An 18,128-nucleotide genomic window follows, 5' to 3' on the forward strand; every position below is an offset into this window, starting at 1 on the left:
CAGCACACACGACGCTTTGCATGAGGCTAAAGCTTTGCGGAGATCAATGCCATGATTTATTGCTTTTTTTCATTAAGCTGAAGTTTGCTCTTTTTCTTGGCTGAATTTTTTCAAATTAACGCCATGCACCCATGAGAGCAAAGAGCTGCAAAGTGTACATTTCATCGCAGGATACAAAAGTAGGACGAAATGTGCGATTATTAGAGTTCTGCTTTCCTTTCTTTGGGATGCATGCGTTCTACACTAGCACTATTTACTCAGTATAGCACTTTATTCACACCACATGACATGACTTTTTGCTCTGTAGATAACAGTAATAACTGCAATCTTCAAAAAGCATACTTTATGTTTCTGTGCAGTTATGTGTTTTTAGTGTATGAATGAACTATGGCACCCGTGTGAGGTGAGAGGTGAAATGGCCTGCTTCTCGCTGCTTTCAGTGCATCTGAACGTGCTCTGGCACCACAGATTCGCTCAGCCTTTGGTAAATAGAAAGGCCACTTTGGTAAATTTTTCCATTTACCTGTGAGGATTTGAGTTATCACGACTTTAGCTCCTGTGAAAATTCTTATCATGTGTTTGTCTGGTGTCAGAAAGACCAAGAACGTAGCTCGAACATTCAATATGGCTGTGAAGATTAGAAGTCCAAACACTATGCCATGTCACTTCAATTAACCAGTTTTCAGAGGAAATAATTAGAAATCCGGGTCATTTGCGAATGTCACTGAAGATTAATTGCATGACATTACTTTGTGTGAAAGAGAGTATATGTATGGAAAATTAACTATGTGACAAAATCGTAGAACCCACTATCATGGATTTTGTTAGATTACACATTAGTGTTATTGTAGTCGTGTCATGTGTAGATGGTGTGTAATGTAATAATTATCGGTATCTATTTAGTCCTCCAAATTTGTTGTTGGCAATTTGTTGTTGTAATAAATAGAAATGTGTGCAGAATTGTTTTTTTTTTAATCTTATTTACACAGTTATTATTTTTGTTTATAACTTCCCACAACTTTACAAATTTCGGTGGTTCTATTTCCCAAAATATCACCAAACTAATAGTCTAATTCAAACCACCACAACCGTGACCAGGCAGTTACTAAGGATGAATGAATGAATGCTGCAAATACATCACTGTAAATACCCCTTGTTCATATTTGCATTTGCTTCTGTATAGAACGGCTTTATCGGTTCATAACAAATAATGCGTACACATTCAATTCCATTCCCAACCATAGCGAGAACTAATTAGTGAAACCCTCATTTCTATATAATCGGTAAGAACAGGTTCAGGATAGGGAGAGGAATGTATGCTCAAATCTGGTTGGTCAAAAGGTGTTGATTAAAATTTCGGCAGCTCAGGCAATACATTCCTTTTATTACCTTAGCTTTTTTTATATTAACTTACACAGGGCTGTGTATGGGCATACCTTGTACGTGACATAAGTCTCTAGTGTAAGCACTGAGCTAAAGCTGTAACTAGAGATATAGACAAGCTGTATTTTTAACGCAGAAACTGAATCTGGTAAGGTTTATAGCTGCTAAGTGATAACAGGAAAATGTTTTGCGAAAATTGTATTGGTAAATTGCACTGGTGCAAAAGGAACAAAACACATTGGTGTGTATAGTTATTGGAAAATGATGGTGATAAACGTAATAAATGCCCATCAGATGGTGTTGTTGGTGCATTAAACCCATTAAAAAAAAAAGAAGCATAGGTTCAGGGAGAGATATTGGTCTTACTCACATAGTCATCGTATGTTTTGTGTGTGGCCTGCAGCAGAGGTGCTCTGTAACCCGGAGTCCCTGCTGTTCCTCTGGCCCGTGGTGCTGAGACGCCTCTGGTTAGCATGGTAGTGGGCAGAGACGAACGTGTACCCACAGTTCCCCTGGGCACTACGGCTCCTCGGCCAGGCGGAGGAGGTGGCACTGCTCCTCCTCGACCCCTGTGGAGAAAAACATAGCAATGAGAATATTTGCATCCTGTGGTAAGGCACATGACAATAATAGTGTGTCCATGAAAAAAGATCACCTGACAGTGTTGCATTAGTATCAAGGTTACTGAAAGTATTGTAATTTGACTTCTTTACAAGGCTTCCCTGATTAAATATGATCCTGAGGCACTACATTACTGTTTACAGCTAAAACTACTACGGAAATAATGCTGTGCTCAAAGATATAAGGGAAATATCTTCCGGCATGATACAATGAAGCATTTTCAGAGGAATATTTGTAGAGGTCACAGATAGTGGAACAGTCAAACATTAAATGGGAAAGTACTCAGTGACGTGCACTAAGTAGTTTGTCAAATAGATGCGTCAGTGCTGCAGTGAAAGAAGCCACTAAATCAGACATCTCTGGCCTTTTTTGATGCATCAGCTACTTTTCAAGGATGAAACTTTCATGAGCTTTTCATAGAGAACTTATATTCAGTCAGAATCATCATTGCCTCATACAGCCAATATGGCTGCAGTGTTGTGGGATGCCCTTAAAGTCACGGGACCTGAACCACACTTGCCTCCTTCACTGTTATAACTACTGAAATTACTGCTGAATAACTGCTAGTAGTTTGGTGCATTTTAACATATTTAACATTGTAGCTGGATCTCCAACCAAAAGTTTCACAGGAAAAAAAACCTAATTTCTGAAAAGTCGCAAAAGAAATGTCAACGACTCCCTCAACTAAAAGCCTAAAAATGACTTAAAAGTAATTAGAAGCAAAAGACTACAATACTCAATAACCATATTTGTTTTTCTCTTGTTAAAAAAAGAAAGAAAATGATATGAAATTGTTCATATGCTGGCCAAAATGCACTTGTTGTAGCGTAATTAAATCAAGTTTTTGATATTTATACAAACAGTCTATCTTTAGATACATGTATAGACAGTACAGCGCTGAAACATCTGACTCACAGTCCCTACGTCATTATTTATTCGTAAAAATCCATTTCCATCACTCTAGCTCTTCTTTATAAAAGAGAGCAACTTTTTTTCAGCTTAGCCAAGCGTAAAAAAAATATATATATATTTTTGTGATATTTCAGCTGGATAGAAAATCCCATTCTGACTATCTGTAACAGTCCAAGGTCATTCAGCTTTCACACTGCATACATTCTGCAACATAATCAGCTCATATGATGCTGCAGCCAGTGAGAGGGGAAAGAAATCTGGTCTTCTTCACAACATTTTATTAAAAAAAAAAAAAAAAAAAAAAATACACATCAGAGGCACAAAGATGAAATAAAAGTTAAATCGGCTTTTAGAGGTCTGTTTACATCAGAAAAAATCCTTTTTAGTTGAATTTAGATCCACTTTGACAGAGGAACCATACTGCAGGAAAATCAGAGCAACTGACGACTCAACAAAATCAGATAACTATAATTATTAGAAAATAAAGTCTTATTCTAATTACAAGAAAAAACAAAGAATTTGCAACTTTGTAAAACCCAAAAACTCAGCGCAGAGACACAGCCTATTCCCATTTAATCTCCATTTTCATTGTAGACTAACAAGTCCTATGATTGTAAATTTATACAGCATGCATTCATGCGATTAGTATACAGTATTATTGACAATTATGCTTAGGCTGATGCTTAGAGTTGGAGTTAGTGGTGTAGCTTTTCTCATGACTGTGAATAAAAAATACAATACATTTGCTTTTTTTTGCAGGCTGTTTAACAGACAATCCCCATAAATATGACACACATAGAATGTAGAATTGCTCAGGCTCTGGTAGGATGGTGAACAGCAATTTTTCAGTCTCGCCACAGATTCTCATTTGGATTTAGGGCTTTGACTGGGGCACTCTAACACATTCAGCTTCTTAGTTTTAAGCCACTTTGGCAGTGTAGCTTTGCCAGTGCGATTAAGCTTGATGTCCTGCTGGAAGTCAAGCCTTCAATTAATGCTTTTCCTGAACTTTGTCCTGAACACATGTGGACAGCAACTTTTCATGATGCTGTATAAACTACAGATTTTCATTAGTGATGTTTGACTTTTCATTTTGTCATGGTGATGTGTGATCCTCTAGAAACAAGTGTACTTACAGTAGTGCATACTGAGATCACATGACACTTTTGTGTGACAGTGTCAAATCCATTCACCTGGTCAGCTTCATTCACAGTGTGTCTTCTGATAGCAACCGCTTGCATCTAATTTAGGGGGTTCACAGCATTACCATATGCAATTAAAACTTTTTTTTTTTACTGGAAAAAATTGTGCAAACCTTATTAGTTTGTCCACATTTCAATATATAGGCTACATAATATGCAGGGTGTCTCAAAACTTTCCATACATAGGGGAAAATACTACTTTTGAGCAAACTTCATTTTAAAAACATCCTGTAAATAATTGCCATTTCTTTGTAAAAAAATACCCATGGCCATCACAAGTCTATTACATCCTTGCAATCCTGCCATGAGAATAGTTTTAATATGTTCTTCTTTTGACATTCTTAGCATTCTTAAAGGTTTTCTTAAAAAATGATATATAATATACACTACCAGTCAAAAGTTTGGACACACCTGCTAATTCCATGGTCTTTCCTGATGTTTATTTCTTTCTACATTGTAAAACAATGCTGAAGGCGGCCGAAATACACAATAATGTCCTTTGAACAGTTGATATTGAGATATGTCTGCTACTGATGCTCTGTAAAGCCTTCATAACGCCTCTAATCTGAGGTGCTGTTAATTGGTGATTTCTGAGGCTGGTAACTCTAAATGAACTTCTCCTCTGCAGCAGAGGTAAGTTTTGGTCTTGCTTTACTGGGATGGTCTTCATGTGAGCCAGTTTCATCATGGTGCTTGATGGGTTTTGCAAATGCACTTGACAATACTGTTCTTGCAAGAACTATTCCAGAACACCTGACCTTCGTGTATTAAAATAACAACTGACTGTTTTTTGTTGTCATTACATATGGATTACGTAAGTCCATGTGTGTTATTTCATAGTTTTGAAATCTCCAGTATTGTTCTAGAATGTAGAAAATAAATCCCTAAACAAAAAACATTGAGGTGTGTCCAAACATTTGACTGGTAGTGTATATATATATATATATATATATATATATATATATATATATATATATATATATATATATATATATATATATATATATATAGGGATTTATCTTTTCACAAACTGGAGGCTTGTAGAAAATAAATCCCTAAACAAAAAACATTGAATTAAAAGGTGTGTCCAAACATTTGACTGGTAGTGTGTGTATATATATATATTTTATATATAAATACCTTTATTATTTTTTTTTCTATTTATTTATTTTTTGCTACAAAACTGTACACAAAGTCCCAATTTTTTCCACTACAAAAAATTTCAATGGGGGTGAGTACTCATGCAAGCTCTGTACATTGTGGAAAAAATAGTTTTACCATTAATCACTGATAAAAATTTTGACAGCGACCCTACAGGAATCCAGGTCATATTTTTACCAGAATATTGTGGGATTGAACTTTTCCCTTTTTTTCTTTTTTTTTTACTCATTTTATAAAAGGTGAAGGAAGGTTGTTCCCTGCAATTACTGCGTGGTGTATTACCATCTGTTTTGAAAAGTTTTCAAAAGTTGTATTTTCTCGTTGAATAAGGGACTGACCTTCAGACACAGTTGAGTCTAGTTGAGTAGGTGTGCCATTCTGAACTTTCTTTTGATCGTGGATGTATATAAGAGTTTTTAAATTGAATCTGTCTGCTTCCTTTCCACCTTTATTTGCTCTGGTTATGCGCTCTAACTGCAGCCTGTAGCACACACTCACATCTGAGGACTCAATTCAGTAGAAAACAATTCGATGTCATGTTTAAGCCTAAGACCATGAACTGGACTCTTTCTAAACTTCTGGGTTATTTACTTACACTGAGTCATTTTATCAGGTTGTAGATAGATGTAGCTAATAAAAAGGCAATTCAGTGTATTTTTCTGTATTCGGTAGCAATGCCTGGGAAATTCTCTTACTGGAAGGGAAACCAACACAGTAGAAAGAATCACTGTTGGTAATAATATACTTTTTCATTTACCTGCTACGTGACTGCTATTATGGATAATAATAAATATGTAAAGCATGTAGTGTTTGTAAATAGCATTATAGTATGCAAATTATTCAACGATTTAAATAATAGGGAAACAAATATAACATGAAATGGCATTGACTCAGTGATGATTCAGTGGTTAAGGATCTGCTTCTGTTCAGGAGGGTGAAAGATCAAATCCTGGTATAAATGTAGCTGTCCAGTGAATAAATGTGAATGTGCAGTACATGTATATTAATTTCTGATTGAAGATCTAATACTCTGACAATAGAAGAAATGATATTGCATTATTTCATATATGAAAGAGAGACAAGACTTGTATGTTAATATTTCTAGTTAACGTGTTCCTGAAATGTGGATTTAGTGGTTAACACATTTGCCTCACACCTCCAGGTTTAGGGGTTCTTGAGCTTCTGCCCTGTGTGTGTGGAGTTTACGTGCTGTTACTGAGGTTTCTTCCACATACTCCACTGGATGTAGGATGAATTGTGTTTCTAAATTGTCCATAGTGTGTGTATGTGTGCAACTGTGCCCTGTGATGGGTTGTAATGGGTGCCTGAGGCACCAGGCTCCTTGCAAACCTTTGTAGGATAAGTGGTACAGAAAATAGATGGATGGATGGATGGATGGATGAATGATCTCGAAAATCCTTAGATTAAAGATTCCCTACATTAGCCACATTGCTGTTTGATTGCTTGATAAGAGTGCTAGAGTAGGATTTAGCCCTGGCTTCATCTCTACCTAAAAAGAGTGATGCAGCAGTGCTTTATTTCTTTAGCTCTCTAAGCTCCTTATCTCTACACTCTGCTGAAACAGACCTTTTATTCTAATACCGCCATCGGAAGCATTACGTTCGTCATTTCGTAGCTCTCTACCTAGCTGAGTCGAGTCTCTACCGTAATTCAGCGCAATTGAATTTGTTTAGCTGCGTTGCATTCTTAAGCTATGAGTTCGGTGCTTTTTGTCTTCATGAATTCTGCAGTGGATTTCTCAATATTATACAATTTCTCATTGATATGAAAAAAGAAGTTATTGCTCTTTTGTTTTGAGGAGGTAACAATGAAACCTGGTCATTATTCCATCTGTTTCAGATTGATATATTTTCTCATGATCATTGACACTCCCTTTCTAAAACAGAAAAGTGTCACACAAAGAGACCTTGCTCTTGTGAATATATATTTACTATGTGTTTAATGACCCAATCTCAGTGTCCTTACAAACACTGTTTTTTTTCCACCACGTTTAAAGTTGATTTTCACAAAAACACAAACATGTACATATACTTGTAGCACAATTTGTGCTGAATGTCATAGAATGAAACTTTTGCCATTAATATGCTATAAGTAAATGAAATAAGAACAAATGTCAGGGCATGTCAAAACATCTCCAGGATCCAAAAAACGCCTTATTCCTAAGGGTTAAACATCATTGCGACTATGTTAGCAGTCACGCTATGTGACATCAGCATGTCAGGCAACCATAATTTAACTAACCAACAAACTGTCACCTACATTTTACAAATATTTCCGTACACATAAATCTCATTATGATGTAGCATATCAGGATGAAAAAATAGCAGGCTACACAGCAGCCTAATGGTTGGCGTATACTACAGGGAAGGTAAAGCTGTCTACCAACAACAGAGCTGCATTTTGGATCCATTACCACCCGAGGTAGTGCAAGCTGTCACTCTGTCAAGGGAATCCTGCTTCTTCTGAAACTATTACAAGCCAGGGCAAGTGTAGAACATATGAAATATAAATTAAAGTACAGAACATATTTGAGATATGAGCCGCATGAATAATGTATTATAATAAGCTTAAGATGTGTTTGATGAAGCGCAATTAAAGTTTCATCTGATAACCTCATCGAGTCCCTTTGAGCCAGAGGTGCTTAGGGCACATCATAACCAAGCACAACAGATGTCGGAGTCTGAAAGCTGGCTTTACTTCACTGGTTTTACATTTCAGTATTTTCCAAAGCTTCTCCTAGGGGACAAATAAGATGAGCGTGTCAGTCTATGTGTTTCTTTTTATTTAGCTACTCAACCAACATGAGATTCATTCAGCTCTGAATAATGATGGCTTCAATCTACAGAAAGCTACAGGCAATGCATCTGAGGCATAGCACTCATGAATTAAAGGATCTCCTAGTCCATACCGTGTGGCAGCTGTGGAGGTGAGCCGTATGCCACGTCCTCGGACACTTCTTCCTCTGCTTGGGTCGTCAGAGCCGTTTAGGTAGGACAGCTCACGCAGCTGCTCTTGTCTGATCTCATCATTGTAATCCTGCGAGAATAGAAAGCAGCATGCCAAGCGTTAAACACCGAGTTAATAATCCTCATCATTACACCTTCTAAGCACCGCGTGAGCCTACAGATTGACTGGTAAAGTCATGATAGTCTTAATCCTCCATTACAATTTCAGCCTTGCAGATCTAATTCAAAACCCAAAGAGCAAAAGGATACCAAACATGTCTTGATTATAATGAGTGTGCTATTGCACTGCTTAGTATTTTCAGTTACACTTTATTTATGGTGACAGGTGATGGCACCTACATAGGGCCTTTATTACAACTGACAAACATGCAAAGTATATATTATATAAATAAATGCTTATTCCAACATTCTTTTGGTTCATTTTGAGATCAGGATGACATAACAACTAGTCAGTAAGTCATGACATCAAACTTTCTTGATAAGATTACAGAAATGTCACAATATATAACTTTGTAGCTAAGTGTTGTGTATTTCTGAAATGTAAAAGTCACACAATACTAAATAATGGTGTGACATAATAATGATGTAGCATAGACAGGTGAGATTAATAAAATCTCCAGTCCTGTCAAGTGGCTTAGGAGTGGCTATTGCCAACATGGAAAAACAGAAAACTTACTACTAGAGTTGGCCCTCATCTGACATGGTATTGGTAACGGGCAGATAACAGCAAAAAAATAAATAAACTTTTAAAATTAAGAAAAGAAATAAACGAATAGATAGATAGATAGATAGATAGATAGATAGATAGATAGATAGATAGATAGATAGACAGACAGACAGACAGACAGACAGACAGACAGACAGACGGATGGATGGCTGGATTGATAAATAGGTGTGCATCAGATATCAGAGAGAAGATTGGGAAAATTGGGACCTGTAACAAATGATTGGAACTGGATTTGCAAAAGAGATTTATTTTTGGAGCTGAAAATGTTTACATATAAATCACTGTTGTTTCCCTTTTGTTAAGATATTATATTTTGCATTTATAGTTTACTTTTATGTATATTTTATTAAACGTATTATACTGTATGTATGTATGTATGTATGTATAAATGTATATAAAAAAAGTAGCTTAGTAGTTTTTAATGTTTTTTTGTTTTAGTTTGTAGATTTAAAACTTTAAACTTAGCAGTTGTAAAGGTACATGCACTAGTAAATGAATTAGTACTTAGTAACAAATGAACTAATGATGTGTTAAGGCATGTACTAATCACAACTAATGAAGAGCTAAACCTTAACTACTACTACATGAGTCTTATGAATTCATGCATGAATAATGATGACTTTAAGTACATGTTTGTTAATGAATGTACTAATTAACACACGGGGGTAACCTAACACAAACTTGCTCTATATAAACGAATAGGAATTAATCACGCATAATTTCAAATAGTGTATATAATTTGCAGCTGCGTATGCAATGCAGTATATATAAGTGCATCGTTTTGATCATTTGGTGACGCAGCACACAATCCTAAGAAAGAAATAATGAAAATGAGATCAGATGTCATAAAACATATTGTATGCTGTGACAAAAAAAATAAACATAAATCTTTCATTTAATCTGCAAGGGCAATAATACAGGAAGAAGAGAAACAGAGAGCTGGCTTATTAACTTGGCTTCACACCAGCTATCAGCGTATTGTGTTTGTGAAAGAATACCACCAGTTCCTGCATTTATAAAGTCCCCCCTCACCCATCTGATTGAACATGACAGGGCCCTGAATCACAAGGCCGATTACAGCATGGATAGCTCTTATTTTATTATCTTGTCAGTGCCACAGGCAGATAAATGGATCCTCATTTCCACCAGCCACTTATTCCCCTTCCTGTTTGCCGTAACAGCTGGGCACAGGAAAATATTAGAAATGGCACAGAGACAAGACCGGACGTTTCATCGTGATCCAGTCAACAATCAAAAAAGAGCCTGCTGCTCAGGACTGAGAGGCTGTCCTCAAAACCCCATTTTCTTTTTAATCGCTTCTTTTGTTTGTATTGTTGTAAATGCACAGTGTAATCATGACTTAATTTGATTCGTCTGGCTGTTATATGCACAAGAGAGAATTTTACAGGAAAGTGTTAAAATATGAATTAGTTACGGTTAGCTTTGAAGTAACATTAAAAAAAAATGGCCATCAAGGCCAGAAAGACCTTGTATGCTGGTCTAAACGCTATCATTATCACTGACTTATGTTTTAATATATTTTTTCTAAAAATATGTATTCAATTATTCACAATAGTCTATTCTCTTTATTTCATATCTGTTTGCACTGCTTCCAGTAGTGTATGTTTATATTAGAGATCTTATCCAATCATATTTCAGCCATCATGTGTTGGTAGGATCAAAGAAATCTGCCTTGAAGCCTTCAGAATCAACAGTGCGGGTTTCTGTAGCTTAAAATAAAAGGCAATGAAACTATTGCTTTAACCAATCAGATTTCGAGTTGGAGGAACACCAGGGCCATCTAGCAGGGGTATAATAACATCTGATTTTCCACATCCATTAATAGGATGGTCAGAGAGCATATCTGTTTCTGACATACTTAGAATTTGTCATGAAGTTTGGATGTATATAGTTAGTTAGTTAGCTGGTTAGCTGGTTAGTTAGTTAGTTAGTTAGTTAGTTAGTTAGTTAGTAACCTTTATTTAACCAGGGTAAAAACTTATTGAAAATAAATCTCCTGTACAAATGTGACCTGGCCAAGAAACCAGCAAAAGACACAACAATTAAAAACACAATGGACATGAACACATCAAAAATACATAAAAAAATATAATGAATAAAAAAATGCATAGTAATATTCATTCAGATTTCACAGAGTATCCAATATAAAGTTATTTATATGTGCCATATATTCAACCAGCAAAAGGAGCACAGTAAGTTTTTGTAAGCGTTCTTGTAATCCATGTTGCTCTAAGCTGCTATGGTGTTTAAATACAACCTTGATTAAAGATTTGTTTACTTTGACACGAATCATATATTCTATATAAGTGCATAATAAAATATATTTAGACTATAACGCCTGCATTTCACACATTTCAGAATGGAAAGGTTTTTAATGTGAATTCATCTATTGACAGGTTCTTCATGAAGGGCGTCTTATGGAAAACAAGTACTAATTATGTTCTGAAGGAAAGTGGACACAGAACAGAGAAGCCGTAGGAACCCCGGGTCAGAGCAGTGCAGCTACATGCAGATTAAAGGCATGTAAACTCATTAGGGACAAGGTATTTATCATATAACAAGCACCTATGATAAATAATTTCCTGCCAAAAGCAAACCATAAGGCATGCTCTTGCATGTTAATACAAATACACTGCTTATCTAAATGGCTAAGGGATCTTTGACTTATGAATACTGCATTCTGTTTTTGGAAGAATACACATATCATATGTCTTTATAGTGCGTGGCAGAGGAAACGGATGTTTTTCAAACAGCCAATACGCAGCAACGAGATGGGCGGGTAGCCAGTAGCCATGGCATTGTGGACTCATGAGCATTGAGTGTTTGTCATTGAAAATGAAAAGCCTGACGCCTCAAGGTTCTGAGAACGATAACACTCACTCTCTCCGCATTTTCAGGGGTATGTACAGATACGGAAAGGCCAGCTGGTTTTCTCTTAATCACAGACCCTGTTGTTCTGCACGCTTCAAAACACCTGAGGATTGTGTTATGATCAGGAATGTTTCTGTGACAAATTGTCTATGGAAAAGGTGCTAAAGAGCAATCACCACTTTTGAAGTCATTTTCATCAAAAAATACTCAATGCTCATGAGTCCATGAAGCCATGGCTACTGGCTATTGAAATTAAATTAATAACGCTGCGTGTTAACGAGAAGCAGAGCTTAACCGCCCACCTCGTTGTTACTCATTGGTTGATTGGTTTACTCTGCCACAACAATATACACTCATATACATATATAAGTGTTAAAGATGTAGTGATCTTGAGTCTTACTCCATGGCACTTATGAAGAAGGGCTGGCACTTAAGTTAAAGATAAACTGACAATTTTGGAGGAACTGCAATGAAGAGTCGGTGGCTTAAATTGATTGATCAGCTCTTAGCAGGATTAAGGAACACACATGGTAGAGATCAGAGTAGTGGATCTGTATGATGGGAAGATTACTGTATAACTCATTAGACCACAGCATAGTTGAATTCTCAAATCTGAAGACGTTGATTAATTTTCTAAAACAGCACGGCTCTGACAGTAGATCTGGCGGCAGTTCAAATAATTGGTTTATATAACGTCTTCTTTCAGAATATTTGATTGTTTCTATAGTAACAAGTCTTGCACAGAGACTTGTATGCCAGATGCCAGATGAAAAAATAAGGATAGATAGATAGATAGATAGATAGATAGATAGATAGATAGACAGACAGACAGACAGACAGACAGACAGACAGATAGATAGATAGATAGATAGATAGATAGATAGATAGATAGATAGATAGATAGATAGATAGATAGATAGATAGATAGATAGATTCACCAGAGAAATTATGTTACAGCAGCATAACATCGATTCTAAAAGCAAATACAGAGCTACAAAAAACACACAATATTAAATAAAGATATGTACAGCATTCTGAAAGAGTAATAATAATAAAAAAGAAAGAGGCAACAATAAAACAGGTGTGATTATGAATAATACATTTATAGCATATGTATATGTACAGAAAAATGTCTAATTATTAATATGGTGAAGATTTGTATTATTGTATCCTATCTTATTTTATTTATTACCTTATTTCCTGTGCTCGTGGATACTGTTGGAAGCTGTAAATTTCCCATTGGGATGAATAAAGTATCTATCTATCTATCTATCTATCTATCTATCTATCTATCTATCTATCTATCTATCTATCTATCTATCTATCTATCTATCTATCTATCTATCTATCGAATCAGCATATCAGTCACAGAAAAGGACAAAGGACACTGTGCATTTTTTTCTTACATAATAAGACATTTTTTGTCTTATCTTCAAGATTGATGTTTATAGCTGCTATAACATAACCGTGTTCCAGGATGTTTCACAACATTAGAAGTATACTATATGGCCAAAGCTCTGTAGATACACCTGACCATTGCTTGTTGAACATCCCATTCCAGATTTAATCTCTATTTGCTGTGACAATAACCTCCTATCTTCTGAGTACATCTGAATACTTTCCACTAGATTTTGGAGCATGGCGGTGAGGATCAGACTGACCATAGTAAGCTATGTCTTAATGGACTGTGCTTTGTGCACAGAGGCATTGCTGGAACAGGTTTGGGACTCTTGAGTGAAGAGAAACCTTATTGCTGAGTGAGACACTCCAAAAATGCATGTGTATGTGATGGACATCCACAAACTTTTGGCCATATTGTCTACATCTTTGTTCTCTGTCCCTGTTTTGTATGTTGGATAGAGGGGGCTGTGAGGACTGGATTGAGACCCACTGACTCATGTCTAGAACCTGATACCATAAAGCAGCAGCCAGAATAATAGAAAGAATAGCTTTGAGCAAAAAGACACTGCCTGCTGTATCATGCTGGCTCCTTAAACAAGCTACTCAAAAGCCATTGACATTCTCAGAACATCCACTCCTGTGAAGAGACTTGCACGCCCGCTTGAAATTTGCCAACTAGTGGCATGAATCCCAGCTCTCAGCCCTGCTCTCCATCCAACCAGGCAAACGAAGAAGCACCACTCACATCAATATTCTGAAGCCAAGAAAAGCTATTCCCAGAGTCATTCCAGCCCACACCTCACAGCAGATATATACATATTCACTACACATTCTTATCTTGTCTGGCAAAAAAAAAAGCTTGCATTGAATTTATTGTTTTTCAAGGGGAAAATACTCCATGGACAAACCTATAGGATATTTCCTCCAATTCGGTGACTGGGAATTGAATGGTAAAACTGGATGTCATAGAAAATATGACAGAAATTATATAGAAATATTTTAATGTTTCTGGAGACAGGGCTTATATAAAACCTGAATATACAAACTTTAATCTGATGAATAAAACACTGGTGAATGAGCTGTTATAGGAAAATAATCAAAGATGCAGTGGTGTGATGTAGCACCACATGAAGCAACGATTTATTTTGTTGAATATTAAGTTGATTATTTTCCTGTAACAGCACATCGCAAAGTATTTGTCTCATACCACAGAATCTTTTAGCTCTTCTATTTACATTTATATATAGTTCATATTATTCATTTATTGTTGTTCAGTGTCCATGAACCTGGTCAGTTCCTGTTAGCAGCATCAGTCTGTCTTGAGGTTAATATGACAAAAAAAATGCAGTTAATCAAAGTACTGAGAATTGCCAGTGTTGGAAAACATACAGCTTTACCCCTGATTTTTGCAAAGCACTGACAGTGAAGACTCCTTCCTTAAATACTACGTAATCGTCTCCTCAAAACTTCACCATGTCAACAATTACACAAATATTAATTAAACTTGTTTGCCATACAAGTTATTACGATAGAAACAACATGTTAGAATGAATGCATTGATCTACATTAAATACAGTTTCCCTTGTAGATGGAACTAGTGTCAAAGATTACAGGTTGCTACAGAAAATTTATCAACACCTTCTGACCAATCAGAATTGAGAATTTAACAGCACTGTGGTATAAAATTCTGAATAAATCCTATTGTGGCTTTGTCACATGATCCAAAAGTATATACGTACAGTATAAAAATAGAATTAGATATATGGAAAATATGATATATATTGAAAATGTTCTATGTTTTCCCTTCACTTACACAGAATGTTCTATTTCTATTTTTACTGTACTATGTCACAGACAGTAAAAAAGCATTTTACTACGTATGGTTACGTTTGTGCTAAACAAAATTTGAATGTGAAAATGATTTCAATATAATCTCCAGCACTTATGTCTAAAGCAAACTTTCTTGTTGTAATACACTTATTCATCAGGTCAACAAACCAACAAACAGGTCTACCATCACTGCTAACAATGCTATAAGGGAATATTACTATACATTCATGGTCTATTTCTCGCCTGACATCACCACACATCTCCTCACTAATGAATGCCCCGCAGTCAATAGTGCATCAGTGGTGTACGACTCTCACCTGATAGAAATGCAGCAGATGGCAGTACAGTGCAGTGCCTATGCCTTACGGGTGGTAAACAACTGTTGCCTGTGGTGATACTGACTAAACTATCATACACAAAACCCGTGTGCATTCATTAGAAACCAAAAACTGCTAATAGGCCAGATGCCATGAAGCAGTCTAGTGCTACACTACCAGCTATTCTAACTATCAGAGTTACTTTTCATATTCACATTCATTCATCTTCACTAACCACTTTAGTCTGGTCAAGGTTGTGGTGAATCTAGGAGCATTTAAAATCCCAAGAGCACTTAGTGTTGGTAACTGAATGAGACACCATTGGATTACACCATGCACACACACACACACACATATACCTTTGCATTTAGGGGAAATTTATATAGTCAATCTAGATAATTTAGTTTCTTGGACAGTGAGAGGAGACTAACATCAACTTAATCTCCACACAAGCAATAAGCCAAGCTCAGAGTGTAACCTGGGACCCTGGAGCTTCACCATTGTTGTGCCAATATTCAAGTTATTGTATAATAGATCTTGCTTAACCATGTCGTTATTGGGTATTTCATACCTAAAGACATCTCCAGTGCTTTCTGTCAAAAACAATGAACTATCCAGGATCTAATGGGCTGCATTATTGTTATAGCTTTTATTAAGCTTGCTAGAATGTAGTACTTGTAATCTTTTAAATGAATATGTTCCAGTCAGTTGATTCAATTGACCAGTTAATAACATTTGAAAAACTCCATAGTCCTGCTTGGCATCTTGACTCCCATGACAACAGTGCCATGTGCTTCTGTTTCAATTTTGTATTGCGCTTGTCTCTGCCCTCATCATGTTATTGGTCTGTTATTATGTGCACCTGTGTCTCATTATCCTCCGGCTAAGGTCTGTACATACGCGTCTGTTCCTTCTGAAGTTTTATTGTGCACCTGCAGTTAGAACTGAACCCTCATTTCTCATCGGCCTTGTTGTGGCCAGAGTTTCGTCAGGGTTTATGTTTTGAACCTTACCTATTTGCTTAGTGTATGAGTATGGATCACATAGGTTTAACCCAGGCTGCCTGTGCAATGCCCTTTGCTATTGATTTCGCACTAATAAACCTCACACTGAGCACACTTGTGTCCTGCCTCAGAGCACACAGATTCATCCTCACTTATCTTGAAAACTGCAACTCAAAATTTAAAGGTGTTCCGTTATTATTCATGCTTAGCAGTTGCTTGCATTTGCTAATTTAGCACAAGACTAAGCTGAATCTGGCACTAAATCACACGATTGTGTGATCTCTGCTCCTGAAGCATTGGCACCTCTGGTGAAGATGGATAAAATGGTTATGTGTAATGTGCTTAATCTCTCACTGAAACTTTATTTTGAGAGAAATCGAACAAATAGAAGTATTTTTTAATAATTAAAAAACTGTTAATTATTGTGCAACCTATTCAAGTCTTTTTCATTTAACCCCTGGTGAGTTGAGAAATTAATAAATCCTCCAGGATCCCGGGTCTTCTCTTCTGATCTTCTGTTTGTCCCACAGGTCTTTTCAAAATGGGGTTTAGGTCAGGGGACTGGTATAGCCATTACAGATGTTTGATTCGGTGGACACTGAGCCTTTATGTTTGGATTTAGATGCACATTTTGGATCATTGTGCCTTTTGAAAGCCTCAGCTACAAAATAGTTTTTTGGAATGAAGTTGACAACTAATTGCAAATGTGGAGATTTGGTGACCTCTTAATAATTTTTTTGTACAAATTCCTCGTTAACTATCCTCCTTACTGTTCATGGGGGGAAAATGTGCATGTGTGTTCACTTCTATGCAAATGCATGACAGCTCTGGTTATTTTAAAGCTAATTACTTCCATAAGAATGGACATGGGCTTTTCTTGTGTGCCTTCAGAGGCATTGTCACATTGAAAGTCGACATGCTTTTATCTTATTTCATTTGTGTGCTCTCTAATCTTCCCCATGTGGCTGAATGACTAAGGGAAGTTGGCCTCAGTGTCACCTCACATTTATACCCCAGTGAAACAGGAAGTCATGAATGACTGCTTTAATAGTTCCTAATCACTCAAGTGGACTTTAAAGTAAAATAGAAATGGAAACATGCTTTAGTTATATTTTTCCAAAGATGTCTCTGGGGGATGCCAATAGTTTTGGCATTTGTAGGTTTTTTTTTTTTTTTAAATCACCTGAATTTATTTCAATTACAGGTTAGTACTCTGATATTTTCAGTGTGTGCTTAATAAAATTAACAGACATTTTTTTCATATTGATATTTACTAAAGGTGACAGTATTTCTGGGGATGAAGGTAGATTCCTGGCATATTATAACAAAGATGAACCTTGAAAAAGGTCTTCAGTGTCTTTGTCCTGTCAAGTCTTTTTTACCTCGGAGGATCTTCCATCTCTTTGAAATGTATGCCCAGTCCACAATGGGGCCTAAACGAGATTAATAGACAAAGCCTTGTGGCTAGAACAGTACTTCTGATGAGGGAGAGCCATGGCCCAAAGGCCGAGGGTGTGGCTTTGGGCATGATGGGTAAAGTAGCATGAGAGTCTCTTCAAATCATCTCACACAGCCACAGTCCAAAAGTGTAGGACTCCGCACATACAGTATATTACAGCAGGAACATTAATTATTGGTTGGCAAATGCTTTAGGCTTGAGAAAAAAACACAGCAGGGCTTTTTCCCCTCCT

General features: G+C 36.5%; 1 protein-coding gene across 4 annotated transcripts in view; it reads right to left on the reverse strand.

Moving 5' to 3' along the window:
- khdrbs2 (KH domain containing, RNA binding, signal transduction associated 2) overlaps nucleotides 1-18,128 on the reverse strand; it is a 107,465-nt gene that overhangs the window by 40,853 nt on the left and 48,484 nt on the right. For all 4 annotated transcript variants that reach the window (XR_009204385.1, XR_009204383.1, XR_009204384.1 and 1 more), the window contains exons 5-6: nucleotides 8,209-8,336; nucleotides 1,754-1,952 (exon numbers count right to left, since the gene is read on the reverse strand). Coding sequence is in view for 1 of the 4 variants with exons in the window: in XM_058386779.1 (XP_058242762.1) it covers nucleotides 1,754-1,952; nucleotides 8,209-8,336 (327 nt within the window). In the remaining 3 variants the exon portion in view is untranslated. The remainder of the gene's footprint in view (nucleotides 1-1,753; nucleotides 1,953-8,208; nucleotides 8,337-18,128) is intronic.

The sequence above is a fragment of the Hemibagrus wyckioides genome, linkage group LG03 (genome assembly GCF_019097595.1).
Source record: "Hemibagrus wyckioides isolate EC202008001 linkage group LG03, SWU_Hwy_1.0, whole genome shotgun sequence".
Taxonomy (NCBI): Eukaryota; Metazoa; Chordata; class Actinopteri; order Siluriformes; family Bagridae; genus Hemibagrus; species Hemibagrus wyckioides.